Consider the following 17616-nt stretch of genomic DNA (forward strand, 5'->3'; position numbering starts at 1 on the left):
GAGAAGAAGTTTCTCTTCAACTTGAAGTGGGGGGTGACAAGGTATGACCGGCTAAGGGATGGAGGCTTAGGGAGAAATTAGGTTCATATTTTGTGGAGGAAGAAGTGCCAATCAATCCTCTAATTAATCCTCATGCATAAAATTAATTAAGGGGAGATGGAGAGAGGTAGGGGCGGCGGCATGAGAGGGAAATGGGGGGGGGGGATTTGTTTCCAAATCTCAATGCTTGCTTTAGGAAAGAAGATAAGGAGGTGTGGGGCTTGGGGGAAGGGATAAACCGTGGGTATGATGTTGGCCAGTGGTGGTGGAAGGGAAAGGAAGAGATACGTAATAGAACCACGAACCCGACTCGTCTAGGTTGGTGGGTGATGCGCAATTCTCCCTCTCCTAGGGATCTCTCTCCGATTTCTCAAGCTCTCTCGAGAACTCATGCAAGGGGAAGAAAATATTTTAATCAATCATTCATTAACTTGCAAAGAAGAACAAGGGGGCAATAATTAGCCTTTTACAATGACTCAAACATAAAGGACAACAATGCCCCTAATGCTTACATACGACATCACTTAATAAAAGGGTACAACGGGAAACTAAATAAAGCAAATACAATATGACATCATAAATAAGAAAATACATAAAACAAATAAAAAATATAATGGCTCAATCGTGACTGTAGATCGGCGGCCACGTCTCTGATAAACCTTCCATGTTTTGATGTCCCCATCATATGAACTTACAAAAAAGGTTGTGGAGAAAAGAAGATGATGAAGTAGAGCGGTTTTCAAATGCTATCTCTAGACCCATATTTATAGGCATTTACTAAAATTGACATGAACATCCTGTCATATATGCATCATAGTTCATCAAGACAGTAAATTTATTGAAATTTTTGTATTATCATTATAAAGATATATTTTTTATTTACTCATTCTTTTTGCTAGTCACTTTCCAAATATATAAGAGAACCAGAGAATTAAATGTATACTCAAATATTTTATGGTCTCAACTAGATCTGAATTAGGTCAAGATTTTAGGTTCGACATGAACTTGCTAGGTTTAACACTTATTTGCAAGGTCTATGCATTCACAAGTATATAACATGAACTCGTTAGAATTACAATGAAGTCACCAACCTACTGGCCCCAAAAGTTGATTAAACATGCTCGTTCAGAGCCATCTACATGATTACTCGTTGGATCTCAGCCATCACATGCAAAGCCGGCTAATAACTTAATATGAGTCTACCCTTTATTTGGAAATTCTTAATATCTATTGAATATAATTGGGAGGGATAGAGCTTCTTTATTTTATGGAAGGTCTTTATTATGCCATATGTTATAGTTTATATATTTAACTTTCATGTGATTTTTCTATACAACCTTATCTCTACTTCCACCTATCTATAAGTTGGGGATTAGAGGGAAAGCCTAGGGACACAACGAGTTGACTTGAGCTCTCTATTTTCAAGTAATAAAAAAAACCACATAGCTTCTCTCCCATCATCCTCTCTCTCTCTCTCTCTCTCTCATAGTTAATCTTGTGAGTAACTTCCTGATATCGCTCACGCAAAAAATTGAATTCAACAATAACCTTTTCATAGCTTAAAATAAGGTTTTTAACTGATTATGTAATCTTTTCTTTAGATGTATTTTCCATGCATAAAAATGAGTATTCCTAGGTGTACACTAGTTTTTGATGAGGACATCATGTCTTAGAGAGTCTACCAGAGGCGGGCCGACGATCTACGGTCACGATCGCACCGATCTACTTTTGATTATTATTGTATTAGTTTTATTATTGAATTATGTTTCATGAGTTTATTGTATTTTTTTCATTTATGCCCTCGTTTAAGGGCCTAGTCCTATGTATGCCCTAAGGGAAATAGAGTCTTTTGTATTTTCTTTGTTGTTTTGGGCTATTTAAAACCTTCCCTTTGAGGGTAATGGATATTATGATGAAAATTTTTGCATCCATGTGTTTGGAGAGAGCGTAAGAGTTATTGGAGAGATTGAAGTCCCTAGGTGAGGGCATCGTAATACCCACCAATCACAGGAAGTGTCCGGGTTTGTGGTCGTCGTCACTCCCCTTCCTCCCTCCCTTTCCCTCCCCACCGTCGGCCAAAGCCCATCCTCCCCCTCTTGGCCGAACCCCCCCACTGCCCCTCTCCTAGTCGCCGGCCACCCATAACCCCACCACCTCTCCCGGCCAAACCCTACCTCCACTACAACCCAACTGGCCACCCTTCTCCCAACCCCTAACCGCCGGCCCATATTAAAACCCTAACTTAGCATAGCTGCCGGCCATATCTCTTACCCCCTTGCCTCCAAAATTCAAAACCTCCCATTACTGTTTTCCTTTCTCCACCCAACCTCATTTGAAAAGGTTTGATTTCAATTATTCAATCAATTTTGAATTTTGAAAATTTTCCTAAAATAGAATTCTATTTTAGAAAAGTTCCCAAAATTAATCCTATTTGATTTTTAAATTAAATTGGAATTAAATTAATCATTCCTAATTTAATATTCTAAATCAAGTAAGTCTTGATTTTTTTCCGACAAGCCCCCTTCCCCCCCTCTTGAAGCCGCCAGCCCCCTCTCCCCATATCTCTCTCTCCCCACATTAACTCCCCTCATCAGCACCTAAATCAAGTTTCTCAATTAGGAATAATTTTCCTTTCCCTCTTCTCGCTTGAATTCAAATTTCAAACCCTAATCCCCCTTCTATTCAAATTTGATATTCAATTTTAGATTTTTGGAAGAGGCTTTTCCCTCCTATTATTGGCCGACCATCCACCTCTCTCCACCGTTGTCTTTGACTTGATGCTTCTCCTAAGGAAGAGAGAAGAGATCACACCACTTTCCCTCCCACACCTTACAAACTTCTCTACTCATGCATGGCGGATTCGGAACGTGACCACGGATTCATTTACAACGATCAAGGCCACGTCGACATCCTCAACTCCCCTTTCTTTGACCTCAACCTTGAGGTTGACCAAACCGTGGAGGATTACATGGAGAGGATCATCTTCACCATTGCTGAATCTATTGAGGAGCAACTCTCTTTCATCCTATGGCAGATTGTCTCCAAATCCTAAGCAAGGTGAATCATTCCCCTAATCTTTTCCTACCTGACCCTTGCCCCCACTTGTGGTTTTAATTGATTCACTACGATCATGTTAAATTTCTCTGCTAAGCCTAGTAAATTAGAAGTGAGTGAAGGACTTTTCATAGTGAATAATCTCATTGTTAGCATAGGGATTTCTTGTTGGAAATCTTTCATGTATGTTATGTTTTGAATTATTGATTATTTTGAGATCCTAACCCTAATCGTGTGACTTGGCCTAAGTTTGTCTCATCCCTTTCTTATTTCATCTTTTAATCACTACAAATATTTTAGTTAGTAAAGCTCTCTAAATTAAATTGTGCAAGATTCTTTTCTAACATTGCTTAAGCATTTTAGTCCTACATCAGTTTTGTTTATCATCTCTGGACCTTGGCTGACATGACATACTAATATAATGAGGTATTTGCATATTATAGAAATTGAAAAGTTCATGATGTCTTTCTCAAACAGGTGAACAATCCTTTTGAAGAAAATCAAGTTGTGGGAATCACCAACTACATCGACTTTGGTTTTGAGTTAACAACAAGGTATGGTAAATGTTTAAGGAATATTCTTCTCTACTATTTGTCTTTGCTCTTTCTCTTTTCATTCTTCATCCTTTCATTATTTCAATGTTAGGATTAATGGAGAAAAATCAGCTAGTACCGTAGATGATTCATCATTTCAAATAGCTGCATCTTGGCAAGCCAATAAGAATTTGTTGTTGAAGGTCAAATTTATGAATTTTTTTTGCTCGAACAGTTATCTGCGTTTATCAAGAATTACTATTCATTCCATTCCTGCAGGGAAAGACAGGCCCCTCGAGCTCTGCTATAACCTTGGCATTTAAATCTTGGTGGAAACCTTCATTTACATTTAGCATAACAGGTAGCTCGGATTGCTTTGTTTGTGTTCCGTAATACTTTAGCGTGATATGAATTTAAACAGAAATTATTGTTTTTAATTGATTCTTGAATAAACATAAGGTTCTTAATGATAGTGTCCATCTAATTAGGTTCTTCTTTCGAGAAACTTAAGCTGCATGCATTATTTTTTTGAGAATTTATGCAAAATAGGGTTTGATCTCTCAGGCTTTAAAATCACTGTTCATTTACTGTTTTTGGGTTTTTTTTCTTTAATTTTGTTATTTTACTGTTCCTAGGGTTTTCATTTTATAATTTTTTGTTATTACAGTTTAATTTCACAGCGATTTTATAGTTTATTTTATTTTCTATTTATTTTATGAATATTACTAAAAAATGCTTTGATTATCTAGCTCTATCATTTCCTGAAAATCAAAGTGCGTCTTTAGAAAAAATAAAACACAATTGTTATTTCTCCAAAAAAGGTTTTTCTCATCAGTTGCACAGTAAAGAAGCACATCTTAATTCTCTTATAGATCTGTTTCAAAATTTCTCTGAAATGTTAGAGGTAAATCAACATAAAATTATGAGCTTTTGTAATCTCTTTTCTGAGAGGTTAAAGGAAATCTGTTGATTAAAAATCTTGATAATCAGATTACTTATCTTAAAGCTTCTTAATAAGCTATGTATAATAAATTTTAGTTTCTTAAAACTGAATGATATATCTTCAAAAAGAGATATTAATTGATTAATAAATCTTAGATTGAACAAGAAACTGTTCAATTAAAATATTTATTAAAAATATTAAAAAGCTTAAAAAAAGTTAATGAATGAACTAAAGTATTTTATTTTATTTTCTTTTTAGTTTATTTATTTTATGAACATTACTAAAAAACACTTTGATTATCTAGATCTATAAATTCCTGAAAAATCAAAGTGTGTAATTTCTTTGGTAAAAATAAAACACAATTGCTATTTCTCTAGAGAAGATTTTTTTTCATCAGTTGCACTGTAAAGAAGCACACCTAAATTCTCTTACAGATATATTTCTAAACTTCTTTGAAATACTAGAGTTAAATCAATAGAAAATTCTGAGCTTTTGTAATCTCTTTTATGAGAAGTTAAAGGAGAAAGAATATGCTGATTAAAAATCTTAATGATCAAATTACTTATCCTAAAGCTTCTCAATAAGATATGTATAATAAATTTTAGCTTCTGAAAACTGAACGATATACCTTGAAAAAGAGAGATCAATTGATTAATAAATCTTAGGTTAAACAAAAAATTGTTCAATTAAATTATTTATTAGAAAATATTAAAAAGCTTAAAAAAAGCTAATGAATGAACTAAAGTATAAGAGCACAGAATATAAAAGGATATAATATCTTATTATAGTTGCGTATTCTTCATATTATTTCAAAGAAAAAGATTTTGAAGGATATATTAAGTCAGAATCATCATCTAAAATTGATAAAATTACTATCCAACAAATTAATACCATTTTGGCTTTATTAAGTAGTTTGCATTATCGTTTGGGTTTGCTTGAAATAATCTATAGAAAAATTTTCTAATACTCGAACTTCTAAACTTGAGACTAAGCTAAATAATATTATAAAAAATATTAAAGTTCTATCCCTTGGAAAGACTAAGGAAATTAGAAAGTCCAAAAATACTTTTCGATTTTTGAAATATGACTGAATGACGAACAATTCTATTTTTTGGATATCAAACTATCTTGGATAGACGCTCTGTGTCAAGCCAATCTAATATTTTATCAACCACTTTGTTGGGTAGAATGTTTGATAGACTCAGTACGTCTAGAGATTATTTCAGATTAGAAGAATTAGTCAATATTGATAGAGATCTTTTTACTTTTTCTAATGATTATTTGAATAGCTTGAATCTTTTTTGTTTATACTCACAAGATTATTTCAACAATAATACAAGTTTGTGCAGATAGTACGCAGAAGTTTCTCTTTATTGTCTAGATAATTTTGAAGTTAGACTAAACTTTATTACCCCTAAATTCTCTAGAGAAATTAGAAAAAATACAAGCACTCATACATCCATATCGGACTTGTAGTATTTGCAATCAGAGGTTAGTTAGAAAAAGAATCAGAGGTATGATTTTGATTTGTTTATTTGATTATCAGTTTAGTACTCCTAATGAATTTGTGATTCGAGTCATAGAAATTGACATGAACAATAAGATTAGAATTACTTATATTATTTTTGATATCACCATGACTATTGAAGATTTTGAAAAATATGTGAAAGTCTTAGTGCAGAGTTATGATTATGAAAATTTTCAAGGGAATAATATGTCTTGACATCGTTGTTCTTGTCAAGACTATGAGTAGTATCTATACTAGATTCAAGATTAAGCTTGAGAATATTATAGATTCTTTAATCTTCAAAGGTATCTAGTTTATCATACCAAAAGAAGTTGATTCTAAATCTCTTGTATGATTAGAATGAAATATTTCTCCCTTAAGAGAAAAATTCTACGCTGATCTCTACTGAGTATTCAACCTTTTTGAATACAACAACAACAACATCAAGCCTTTGTCCCATTATGTAGGGTTGGCTACATGAATCCTTCTTCGCCACTGTGTCCTATTAAAAGTTAAATTCTCATTTAAATCTAATAAAGAAATTTCTTTTCTAATATTTTCTAACCAAGTCTTTTTAGGTCTATTTCTACCTTTCTTAACATAAGTCAAATCTAATTCCTCAACTTTCCTAACCGGCTCATCGGAAGGCCTCCGTTTAATGTGACCAAACCATCTAAGGAGACTCTCTAATCTTATCTTCGACTGGAGCTAATCCAACCTTTTCACGTATATGCTCATTTCGTATCCTATCTCTAAGGGTAAAGCCACTCATCCACCTAAGCATCCTCATCTATGCAACATTTAACTTAGTATTATGCTTCTCTTTTAATAGCCAACATTTGGCACCATAAAGCATTGCAAGTCTCACCACCATCTTATAGAATTTTCTCTTAAGTTTGAGGGGGACTTTTCTATCGCACAACAAGCTTGATGCATTCCTCAACTTCAACTAACCAACTTGAATTCTGCTGATAATATCCCCATCTATTTCACCATCACTTTGAACAATAGATCCAAGATATCTAAGACGTGTACTCTTATTATTGACTTGATTGCCCAAAGTCACAATCCCCTCATTAGGTCTATTGCTACTAAAATTACACTCAATTTATTCAGTTTTAGATCTACTCAAGCGAAAACCTTTAGACTTTAAGGTTGGCCTCCATAATTCAAGTTTATCTTTAACTCCCTCTCTGTTTTATCAACAAGAAGAATACCATCAGTAAAGAGCATACACCAAGGTACATCCTCTTGCAAATGTCTAGTGAGAGCATTCATAACTAAAGCAAAAAGAAATGGACTTAAGGTTGATCCTTAATGTAATCCAACCGAAATAGGAACATACTTGGTCAAACCACGTTATGTTGGAACACAAGTAATAGCTCATGCGTACATATCTTTAATGATTTGAATATAAGCGCTATTAACTCCTTTCTTTTCAAGAACTCTCCATAATACTTCTCTTGGAGCTTTATCATATGCTTTCTCTAAATCAATAAATATCATATGTAGATCCTCCTTATTCTCTATATATTTCTCCATCAAACCTCTCAATAAATGTATTACTTACATAGTAGACCTACCCGGCATGAATCCAAATTGATTTTGAGAAACATTAGTATTACGCCGCAACCCACACTCTATAACTCTCTCCCATAGTTTTAAAGTATGACACATTAACTTAATTCCTCTATAATTTGCATACTCTTGTGCATCACCTTTATTCTTAAAAATAGGAATTAACACACGTATTCTCCACTGATCTGACATCTTTTTAGTCTTCGATTCCACCACAAATTATTTTTACTATTAAAAGCTTTTCCTTTCGAAACTCCAAGCATATCTTTTGCAATATTCTTAATATTACTAGTCATTTTTTCTCACATAATAATAGCATCCTCATGCACAGATAAAATCTTAAGATCTAAAATCTTACTCTCAAAAATACTTTTGTTAATATTTTTTAAATGCCCCATCTAATCCTAGAAAATTATTTTACTCTATTTTTTTATTTTATGCCCTTTTATCTTAAAGTCTAAAACTAATAACTGATGTTGGGTACATAAATTTTCACTCAAAATAACTTTACAATCTTTGCAATCTAAACGATCTAATTTTCTTATAAAAAATAATCAATATGTTATAAATGATAAGATGCTCATATCTTTTCTTAAATTATATATTAGTTATTAAGAAATTATAAGCTAAAGAAAAATCTAATATGATCTTATCATATTCATTTGTCATTCCAAACTCATGACCATCATGAAAGCTTTTAAAATCTACCTCTCTCCCAACATGTCCATTTAAATCTACCTCCAATAAAAACTCTTTTTTTAAGATGTATATTTTGTATTAATTCTTCTAAGTCATTCCAAAATTTTAATTTTGAACCCATATCCAAACTTACTTGAGGAGAATAAGCACTTATAATATTAATAATCTTAGCATCAACAACAATCTTTAAAGGTATAATTTTATCTCCTATTATATTAATTTTTATAACATTATCCTTGAAACTCTTATTTATAATAACACACAACATTTCTAGTACGACTCCTACATGAATACCATAGTTTATATCCTAAACTATCAATCTCCTTAGTCTTCTCTCCAACTCATTTAGTTTCCTGAATGCATAGAATGCTTATCTTCCTATGAATTATAATATATATCTGAGAGTTTTAAATTTTTTTTTGAAATGCTAAAAATGATGATCAAATTGAAATTAGGAATTCTGATCTGATTGAAAGGTTCTTGGAAGATTCAAAAGAGAGAATAGTAGATGTTGGACAATGAAGCAAGTTCATCGACTTTCTATCCCCATCTTGTGCAAAGTTATTATCCAAATCGAACTTGTTCCTATGGAATGCACTATAGGACATCCTCCTAGAGCATTTGCGACCATCTATGACAAAGGAAATCACTTACTACAAATGACTAGAAAAAGAACTCCATTGAAAAAAATCTTATTTTTCAAAAAAATTACTGAATATCAACTCCTGCAAGGATGAGCTACTTGAAAGGATTTTAAGTGCAGAAGTATCAAAGTGGGTATTTCAATTGTATTATATTAATTCCCAATTCTTTTTTATAGTAATTTAGTTTCATTTTATTTATTGTAACTATTGTATATTATAGTATTATATTGATGGAATGAATATTATGTTGACGAAGTGATTATTATATAATGAAGTCTATATGAATAGAAATAAAAATGTGAATTATTCGCTTTATAAATAAAATGACCAGTCAAAGTACTATAAAATGTAAAGGATATGAATTATACAATGCAAAGAAAATGAATACTAAATAATAATTTAACTTAAATGGAAGAATTAAAAGATGAAGAAGGTGCATGCATGCAAATTATAGGAGTTTACCCCAATATGGTACTGGCTGGAGAACCAACGTACCTGTGCACGTTAAATTGAAATGAAAAAAAATTAAAATGTTTTTATCTTTATAGGTACATTTAGATGGTGCTCCAGTACTAACAGAAATTGAATAAATGTATAATGGAAATGAACAAATGAAAAATAATGAGAAGTAATTTATGTGTAACAAAGATAAAGAAACATAATAGAATATAGCCGACCCCACGTAGTGGGATAAATGCTTGATGTTGTTGTAAAGATAAAGAAACATGTATGTTTTATTTTGTATACTTAACTATTGTATATGAAATATAATAGAATATATATATATATATATATGCATGTAAATGCAAAAAAAAAAAAAGAAAGCCAAAGGAAAACGTTCATTTTATGTATATAAATTTTTTGTCATAGGCATGATTACCCACTGAGTTTATAATGTAAACTCAACCCATTAAACTAAACTTTCAAGTAAGTCTCATGACAAGTAGAAATGGTTGGAGGAGAAGAAAATGTCTACAGAAGACGACGCATAAATGAAAGCGAGTATTCGAGTCGGGTTGTGACAAACGCACTCTGACTCTATATAATGGACTGCTTCTCATGCCTTGAAGGTCTATAATATTCTCAAGCTTAATCTTGAATCTAGTTTGGATTCAACTCATAGTCTTACCAAGAACAACGATGTCAAGATATATATTATTCCCTTGAAAATTCTCATAACCTTTACTCTCCACCTAGACATTCACATATTTTTTAAAATCTTCAATAGTCATGATGATATCGGGAACAATATATGAAATTTTAATATTGTTGTTCAGGTCAATTTCTATGACTCGAATCATAGATTCATTAGCAATACTAAATCGAGAATCAAATAGACAAATCAAAACCTTATCTCAAGTTCTTCTAACTAAACATATGAATTCCAAATACTACAACTTCGATATGGATGTGTCGGTGTTTATGTTTTTTTTTTTCTAGAGATTTCAGAGGTAATAAGGTTTAGTGTAACTTCAGAATTATCTGAACAATGAAGAGGAACTTCCCTATGATGTTTGAACAAACATATATTATCGTTGAAATAACCTTGTGAGTACAAATAAAAAAGATTCAAGCTATTCAAATGATCATTAGAAAAACATAAAATGATCTCTATCAATATTGATCAATTCTTGTAATTTGAAATTATCTCTAGATGTTTTGGGTCTATCAAATATTTTATCCAACTAAATGGTTGATAAAATATTAGATTGACTTGACAAAGAGTGTCTACCCAAGATAATTTGAGAAGATACAAAAAATGGAATTGTTCGTCTTCATTTATATTTCAAAATTCAAAAAGTATTTTTGGTCTTTATAATTTTCTATGTATTTTCAACGAATTGAGCTTTAACATTTTTGGTAATATTATTTAGCTCAATCTCAAATTTAGAAGCTGGAGTATTATAAAGTTTATTTATAGATTTTTCAAGCAAACTCAAATGATAATGCAAACTACTTAATAAAACTAAAATAATATTATTTTACTGAGTAATAGTATTTCTTTCAGTTTTAGATGTTGATTCTGCTTCAATATAACCTTCAAAACCTTTTTTTTAATAACCTGAAGAATAAGTGATTACAGTTAGATCTTATGTGCTCTTATACTTTAGTTCATTCATTAGCATTTTTGAAGTTTTTCAATGTTTTGCAATAAATCTTTTAATTGAACAATTTCTTATTCAACATGGGATTTATTATTTATTATTTTTCTTTTTAATTGCAATATTAATTTCTGAGATTGTAGCTCAATCTCCTTTGATTTATTATTCTCAATTAAAGCAGATGATCAATTGATATATCTTTTTGAAGGCATATCATTCAATTTAAGAAATTAAAATTTATTATACAAATCTTCTTGCATAGCTTTAAGATAAGTAATCTGATCACTAAAATGTTCAATAAACAAATTATTCTCTTTTAACCTCTAAGAAAAGATATTACAAGAGCTTAGAATTTTCTGTTGATTAAACTCTGAGATTTAATAGAATTTTAGTAATAGATTTGTAAGGGAATTAAGATGAGTTTCTTTACTGATGAGAAAAATATTCTTGGAGAAATATTAATTGTGTTTTATTTTTTTCAAGGAAATTATATACTTTAATTTCTCAGGAATGGATAGATCCATATAATCAAAGCACTTTTCAGAAATATTTATAAAATAATAAGAACAAAGATGAAATAAAATGTAATAAACTATAAAATTGCTGTGAAATTAAACTGCAATAACAAAAATTATAAAATAAAAACCCTAGGAACAGTAAAATAACAAAAATAAAGAAATATAAAAAAACCTAAAAAGAGTAAATGAACTGTGATTTTAAAGTCTTAGAGATCAAACCAATCTGGTACTTCAAAATCAGATTTTAAAATGCAACACCTAAAAATTTACCCAAATCTTTAAAATGAACTACCCAATTCGGTGTATTTATGTATTATACACTAAAGTCATAAAAATTAATAAAATTCCTACGTTTTGGGATGGTAGACTTGGGTGATGATATTGTAAATAGAAATTTTGCGTGTTATTGTCATCTTCATGGAAGATTTGAAATTTGCGTTAAGTACCTAAAAGGAAAGTAGCTATATAAATATAGGCTTTGCAATGAAAAACTTAAAAATCTTTTACATTTTCTTTGTTTCAGCTTGAGAATATGCTTTGTTCATCTGAAATTTGATGACATATTTGGATGGTTTTTCTTGATGCTGCCTTTTGTTTCTCTTTGTAGCTATTAATGATCGCCTAATTGGGATGACGTCTTATGGGTTCGGCATCCGAGTTGAGAATATTAGAGAACCCAGGTATACTACTATGCAGACTTTCTTCATTGCATCTTAACAAAGAAATTTCAGTATTAGAGTACTTTCAAAGGCATGGATTCATTTAGACTGTTCGGATGCTAGGAATTTGAGTGGAATGAAATGAAAAAAAAAAAAGTATAAAAGCTTAAATCGTTGGCTGCAAATTCATAATCAATGCAGAAATTATTGAGATTCTATTTCATTTCCATCAATGAAAACAAAACCTTGCTGAGGGAATTCTACAAACTCTTAGGCTTCGTTTAGGCCGGCTTTCTTACTGCTTCTTAAAGCAGCTTTTCCGTACAAAATTTTTAATTTTTGCATTAAAAAGCTGCCCTAAGAAGCAGTAAGAAAGTCGTCCCAAACGAAGCCTTAATCACGAATTTTATGCGGTTAAAATGTATATGAAGGATAAAGAATGGTTTTCAGAGTTGAAAGAAACAGTTGTTTGCATGACTCATCATCTTCTTGCACCACTTGTAGACTTTTTTTTCTCTGAACTTTCAAACAATACTCACAAAGAATTAATACCTACAGCTAGTCTTCCAGATGTGAACTCAGTTCATCAGCTTAATCACATCATTAGGATAAAACATTTTATATTTTACAGCTATTAATAGTTCCATTGTTCATCAACATTACATTAATTTTTTATTTATGATGAAACTGTAGCTATCAAAGAGCTGATCCAAATTATGTGATGCTTACCCCAAATAAAGAGCATTTAGCCGAAGGCGTTCTTCGGGATTTCGGGAAGCGTCCAATGTTCCAGTCCGAGATCAACTCGGGCAACTATGATCAATTACCAAGAGAGCTGAAGCCAATTGGGAAGATCTTCTAATCCTTAATCATGGAGCTCAGATTCAGGACAAGTCAGGGACTTCGCAGAAGCTCCAGCTGAATTGTAGCTAAGAGTTGCTCTTCTGAAATAGGCATCTAACAGAGTACCACAGACGACCTGATTAGTTTTTTACTTCTTTCATAGAAAATGTAGATCAAATGAGCTATTTTTTATTTTTTTTAATGTCAAATAAGGGGTTCAAGTAGAGGGATTTTGTCATCCTGAAGATGATTATAGCTTATTTTAGCAATAATCATATTGTCTTAATCCTTATTTGATTTTCCCATGTCCCAAAATATATTAGTGTCTTATTGAGTTTTCTGTGATCGATAAAATGTTTGAATTATGTTTTGTTTTTCAACATGTTGTATAAGCTTACTGAAATGTTCGGCATTTTTGTTTTCATAATGTGTGAATGTGTTGTTCTAACAAAATGTTGTTATGAAACCAAAGAAGATCTCATCTAGCAAAATACGCCTATGGGGGAAAGCCCACGGAAGGCCGAAGTGTTTCAGAAAGGCAATAAACAGCAAAAAAATGGCCAAGTTAGCAATGCAACATTGGAAAAGATCAAGGATTCCAACATTGATTTAGTTTAAGTTTCTACTTGATTTGGTTTAATGGTCTTTTTGGGACGGGTGCAATGTTTTGTTAAGTTGGTTGTGAAGTTGTTCTTCAGAAAATAAATTCGTTATTATGTTTGAGAAACAGTATGAAAGCAATAGCGAAATGAAATTGTGATTTTTGTCCAAAAAAACATAGTTTGAAAGTTATCCTAAATAGACCTTTAAGGCTTCGTTTGGGATGACTTTCTTATTGCTTCTTAAAGTAGTTTTGTAGTATTAAAATTTTAATTTTTTGAACTAGAAAGCCGCTTTAAGAAGCAGTAAGCTAGTTGGAAAAAAATCTGTTTTAAGCAGGAAGAAACTCGTTCTGTTTGGGATGATTTTTTTACTGCTTCTTAAAGTAGTTTTTTAGTATAAAATTTATAAATATGGGATTTTGTTTGGTTTTGAGATTTGTTTAAATAATAAAAAAATGAAACTAATTAGCTTAGCAAATAAGTAATAAGTTTAAGACTCGCCAGCATATCTCAATCTCCTATTTATTTTTCAATCTCATCCCATCTATCCATCACTATTCATATATTTCTGTTTGCATTTTAATTTTCATTGTAATGGTGAAATGATTAATGAATATGGGCAATACACTATAACAATAACAACAAGCTGAATTATTACAATAGGAGAACCACACTTAAATCATTAGAGTCAATACAAATACACATATGACACTAGAACTTGTAAAGAAAAGGAAAAATGTAGGTATGATTGCAAGTTAGTTCACCTCTCACAGCTTGTGAGTTCGTTGGACAGCCTTTGGTGGCTATTGTAGACCTGGAGAGGAACTAAATAGTAGCTAACACTCTCATTTGGTTGTTGTAATGAAGGTGGGATACAATTCTTGCGGATGAAAGTCAAGAACAGCAGCTTGGTTGATCTTGAATCAACTATGAACAACAAATATGCAATCTGGAAGAAGGCAGTTTGATGCAGGACTAAATATGATTTAAATGAAAGTGATAAGAACTTGAACATTTTGAATAAGAGCAATTAAAAATTAAGACTGTTAGCAACTAAATGATCATAGAAAACAAGAGAGGGGTAGCTATGCTTAGGCCAAATCACATGCTAAGAACTTGAATCAACAAAGTAATTTAGAATTTCAACAAAATACAAATTAAGTAGTTATTCAATAAAATCCTAAGTTAACACTAAGATTAGCACATAGAAAATCAAGAACTCAAATCCTATGTTTACTAGGTGAAGGCAGAGAGCTTAGCACGAATCCTTGTGATTGAATCATCACCTACAAGTTTAGAGTATTTTGAAGATAAATGAATAGGGGAGGAAGTTCACATCGAGGACCGGAAGTAATTTGCCACTAAACGTTGGCAAGCTGTTCTTCGATTGCTTCGGATAGTGTGAAGATGATGCGATCCAAATATTTTTCGACAGAGTTATCGACTTCCGGATTGATGTCGAAGAATGTTGACGTTTCCTTGCTCGTTGTAAATGAATTCAGAATAAAGATCGGGATTAGCCATTCATTGGTTCCGAAGGATTGCAGTGTTGAAGACGATTGTCGTTGCTTCCCTTGAAGACTCCTTCTGAGAGAAAGAAGTTTCTCTCATGGATGGAGGTGGAAAATAAGGAGGGAAGTGGTCGGCCTAATGAAGGAGGTTTAGGACTAGTAAGTTCACATTTTTTGTGGCATTAGAGTTGAATTTGAGAGAGGATTTTGGAGGGAAAAGGCTGGAATTAATTTCCAAATCAAAGTCTCTTGAGTTGGAAAGAAATTTAAAGGAGGTATGAAGCATGGAGGGGCGGGTGGAGTAGATAGGCTTGGGATTTAATTCCAAAAGAAAAAGAGGTGATTTTGGAAAGAGGTAAAGGAGGTGGGGCCTTGGGAATTTCAGCCAAGAGAGTGGGAGGGGTGGTTTGAATTATTTCCAAGAGAGTAGCTTGAATTTTGGAAATAATTCCAAAGGGGAATTAGATGGGGCCGACAGCATATGGAGAGAGAGGAGGGGTTTTGGTGATGGTGGGATGAAGCTGACGGGTGTGGAGGGGAAATGACTTAGGGATTTGGCAGTTGGGCTTGGTGAACCGTGGATAAGAGGAAGATTAAAAAAAAAATTACAAAGATAAACTAGCCATGAACCTAGACTCTTCCAAGTTTATGGGTGATCCGATTCCCTCTCAAGCTCTCACAAGAACTCAAAGCACATAAAATTTTATCATTCATTAATTCATTAAAACTTTAAAAGAGAACATAAGGGCTATATATAGCCTCATACAATGGATAAAAAATAAAAGACGATATCGCCCTTTGGGCTTACACATGACCACCATTATTGGGTAAAAAGGGGAAAATAGCTAAAGCAAATATAAATACAAATAAATAAAAAATAAATACATATGATGACTTAAAAATATATTGGCGCGGTCATGGTCATATATCAACTGCCACGTCTCTGATAAACTTTCCAAGCTTCATGTCCCCATCACAGCCAACACTTGGATTGTCTTGGACTGGATGGACAGTCATTCTTACGGATAATGATGAAGGCTGTGGCAATACCAAATGATATTGGAATATAGAGGCAAAGAGAAAGATAGCTGGGAGAAAACTAAAATCAAGAATTAAAAAAAAAAAAGAGAAAAATATATAAAGAATACAATGCCATCACTTGGAAGGAGTTTCCTGAATACAAATAATAAACACACCACAACCACCACATGAAAGAATTTTCAGTATACAAAAAATTGGCCTTTGGCTAAAAAGAAAAGTTAGGGGTTTCAGATGAGAGGGGCGGTGGCTAGGGGGTGGGGGGAGGAATTGATTGGGGTGGTGGTGGTGGTGGGATGAAGCTGAAGTGTATGGAGGGGGAAATACTTAGGGATATGGCGGTTGGGCTTGGTGAACCGTGGATCAGAGAAAGAGTAAAGGAGGAAGATTATGAAAAAAAATATAAATATAACTAGCCACGAACATTGACTCTTCTAGGTTTATGGGTGATCTGATTTCCTCTCCAAGGGATCTCTCTCAAGCTCTCACAAGAACTCAAAGCATGAAAATTTTTATCATTCATTGATTCCTTAAAACTTCAAAAGAGAACATAAGGGTTATATATAGCCTCATACAATGAACGAAAAATATAAGATGGCATCACCCTTTGGGCTTTCACATGACCACCATTAAGTATGGGATAAAAAGGGGAAAATGACTAAAGCAAATACAAATACAAATAAATAAAAATAAATACATATGACGACTTAAAAATATATCAACGCAATCGTGGCCATAGATCAGCGGTCACGTCTCTGATAAACTTTCCAAGCTCTGATGTCCCCATTATAGTCAGCACTTGGATTGTCTTGGACTACATGGACAATCATTCTTCCAGATCATAATGAAGGTAGTGGCAATACCAAATGATATTGGAATATAGAGGCAAAGAGAAATATAGCTGGGAGAAAATTAAAATCAAGAATTAAAAAAAAAAAAAAAACTCTATCAATAATACATTGCCACCACTTGGAAGGAGTTTCCTGGATACAAAAAATCAACACACCATGACCACCACATAAAAGAGTTTTCAGTATACAAAAAATTGGCCATTGGATGAAAAGAAAAGCTCACTCTCTAATTCTTCTCTACCCCCAAATGAGGCTAACATCTCCTATTCATAGACTACTACTCAAAACAAGAATATTGAAAATCAGAACTTAACCTAGTGGGCGGTCCAATAGCAGGTTTAGCCTTGGCTAAACCAAACCAAGAAAATATAGCAGGGGAGGCTACTAGTTCAGCCTTTGGCTAAAGCTTTATTTGAAATGGATTTATTACTAATTCTTAAAGCAGCTTTCTAGTACAAAAAACGTAATTTTTTTTTTGTAGTAAAAAGTTATTTT

General features: G+C 32.5%; 1 protein-coding gene across 1 annotated transcript in view; it reads left to right on the forward strand.

Moving 5' to 3' along the window:
- Positions 1-13531, forward strand: part of LOC110116145 — a 36071-nt gene extending 22540 nt beyond the window's left edge. The window contains exons 10-14 of the mRNA XM_020849618.2: positions 3571-3647; positions 3739-3829; positions 3906-3987; positions 12225-12297; positions 12970-13531. Coding sequence (XP_020705277.1) covers positions 3571-3647; positions 3739-3829; positions 3906-3987; positions 12225-12297; positions 12970-13138 — 492 coding nt within the window. The 3' untranslated portion in view covers positions 13139-13531. The remainder of the gene's footprint in view (positions 1-3570; positions 3648-3738; positions 3830-3905; positions 3988-12224; positions 12298-12969) is intronic.
- Positions 13532-17616: the final 4085 nt, after the last annotated feature.

This window comes from Dendrobium catenatum, unplaced genomic scaffold, assembly GCF_001605985.2.
Source record: "Dendrobium catenatum unplaced genomic scaffold, ASM160598v2 original_scaffold_235663, whole genome shotgun sequence".
NCBI lineage: Eukaryota > Viridiplantae > Streptophyta > Magnoliopsida > Asparagales > Orchidaceae > Dendrobium > Dendrobium catenatum.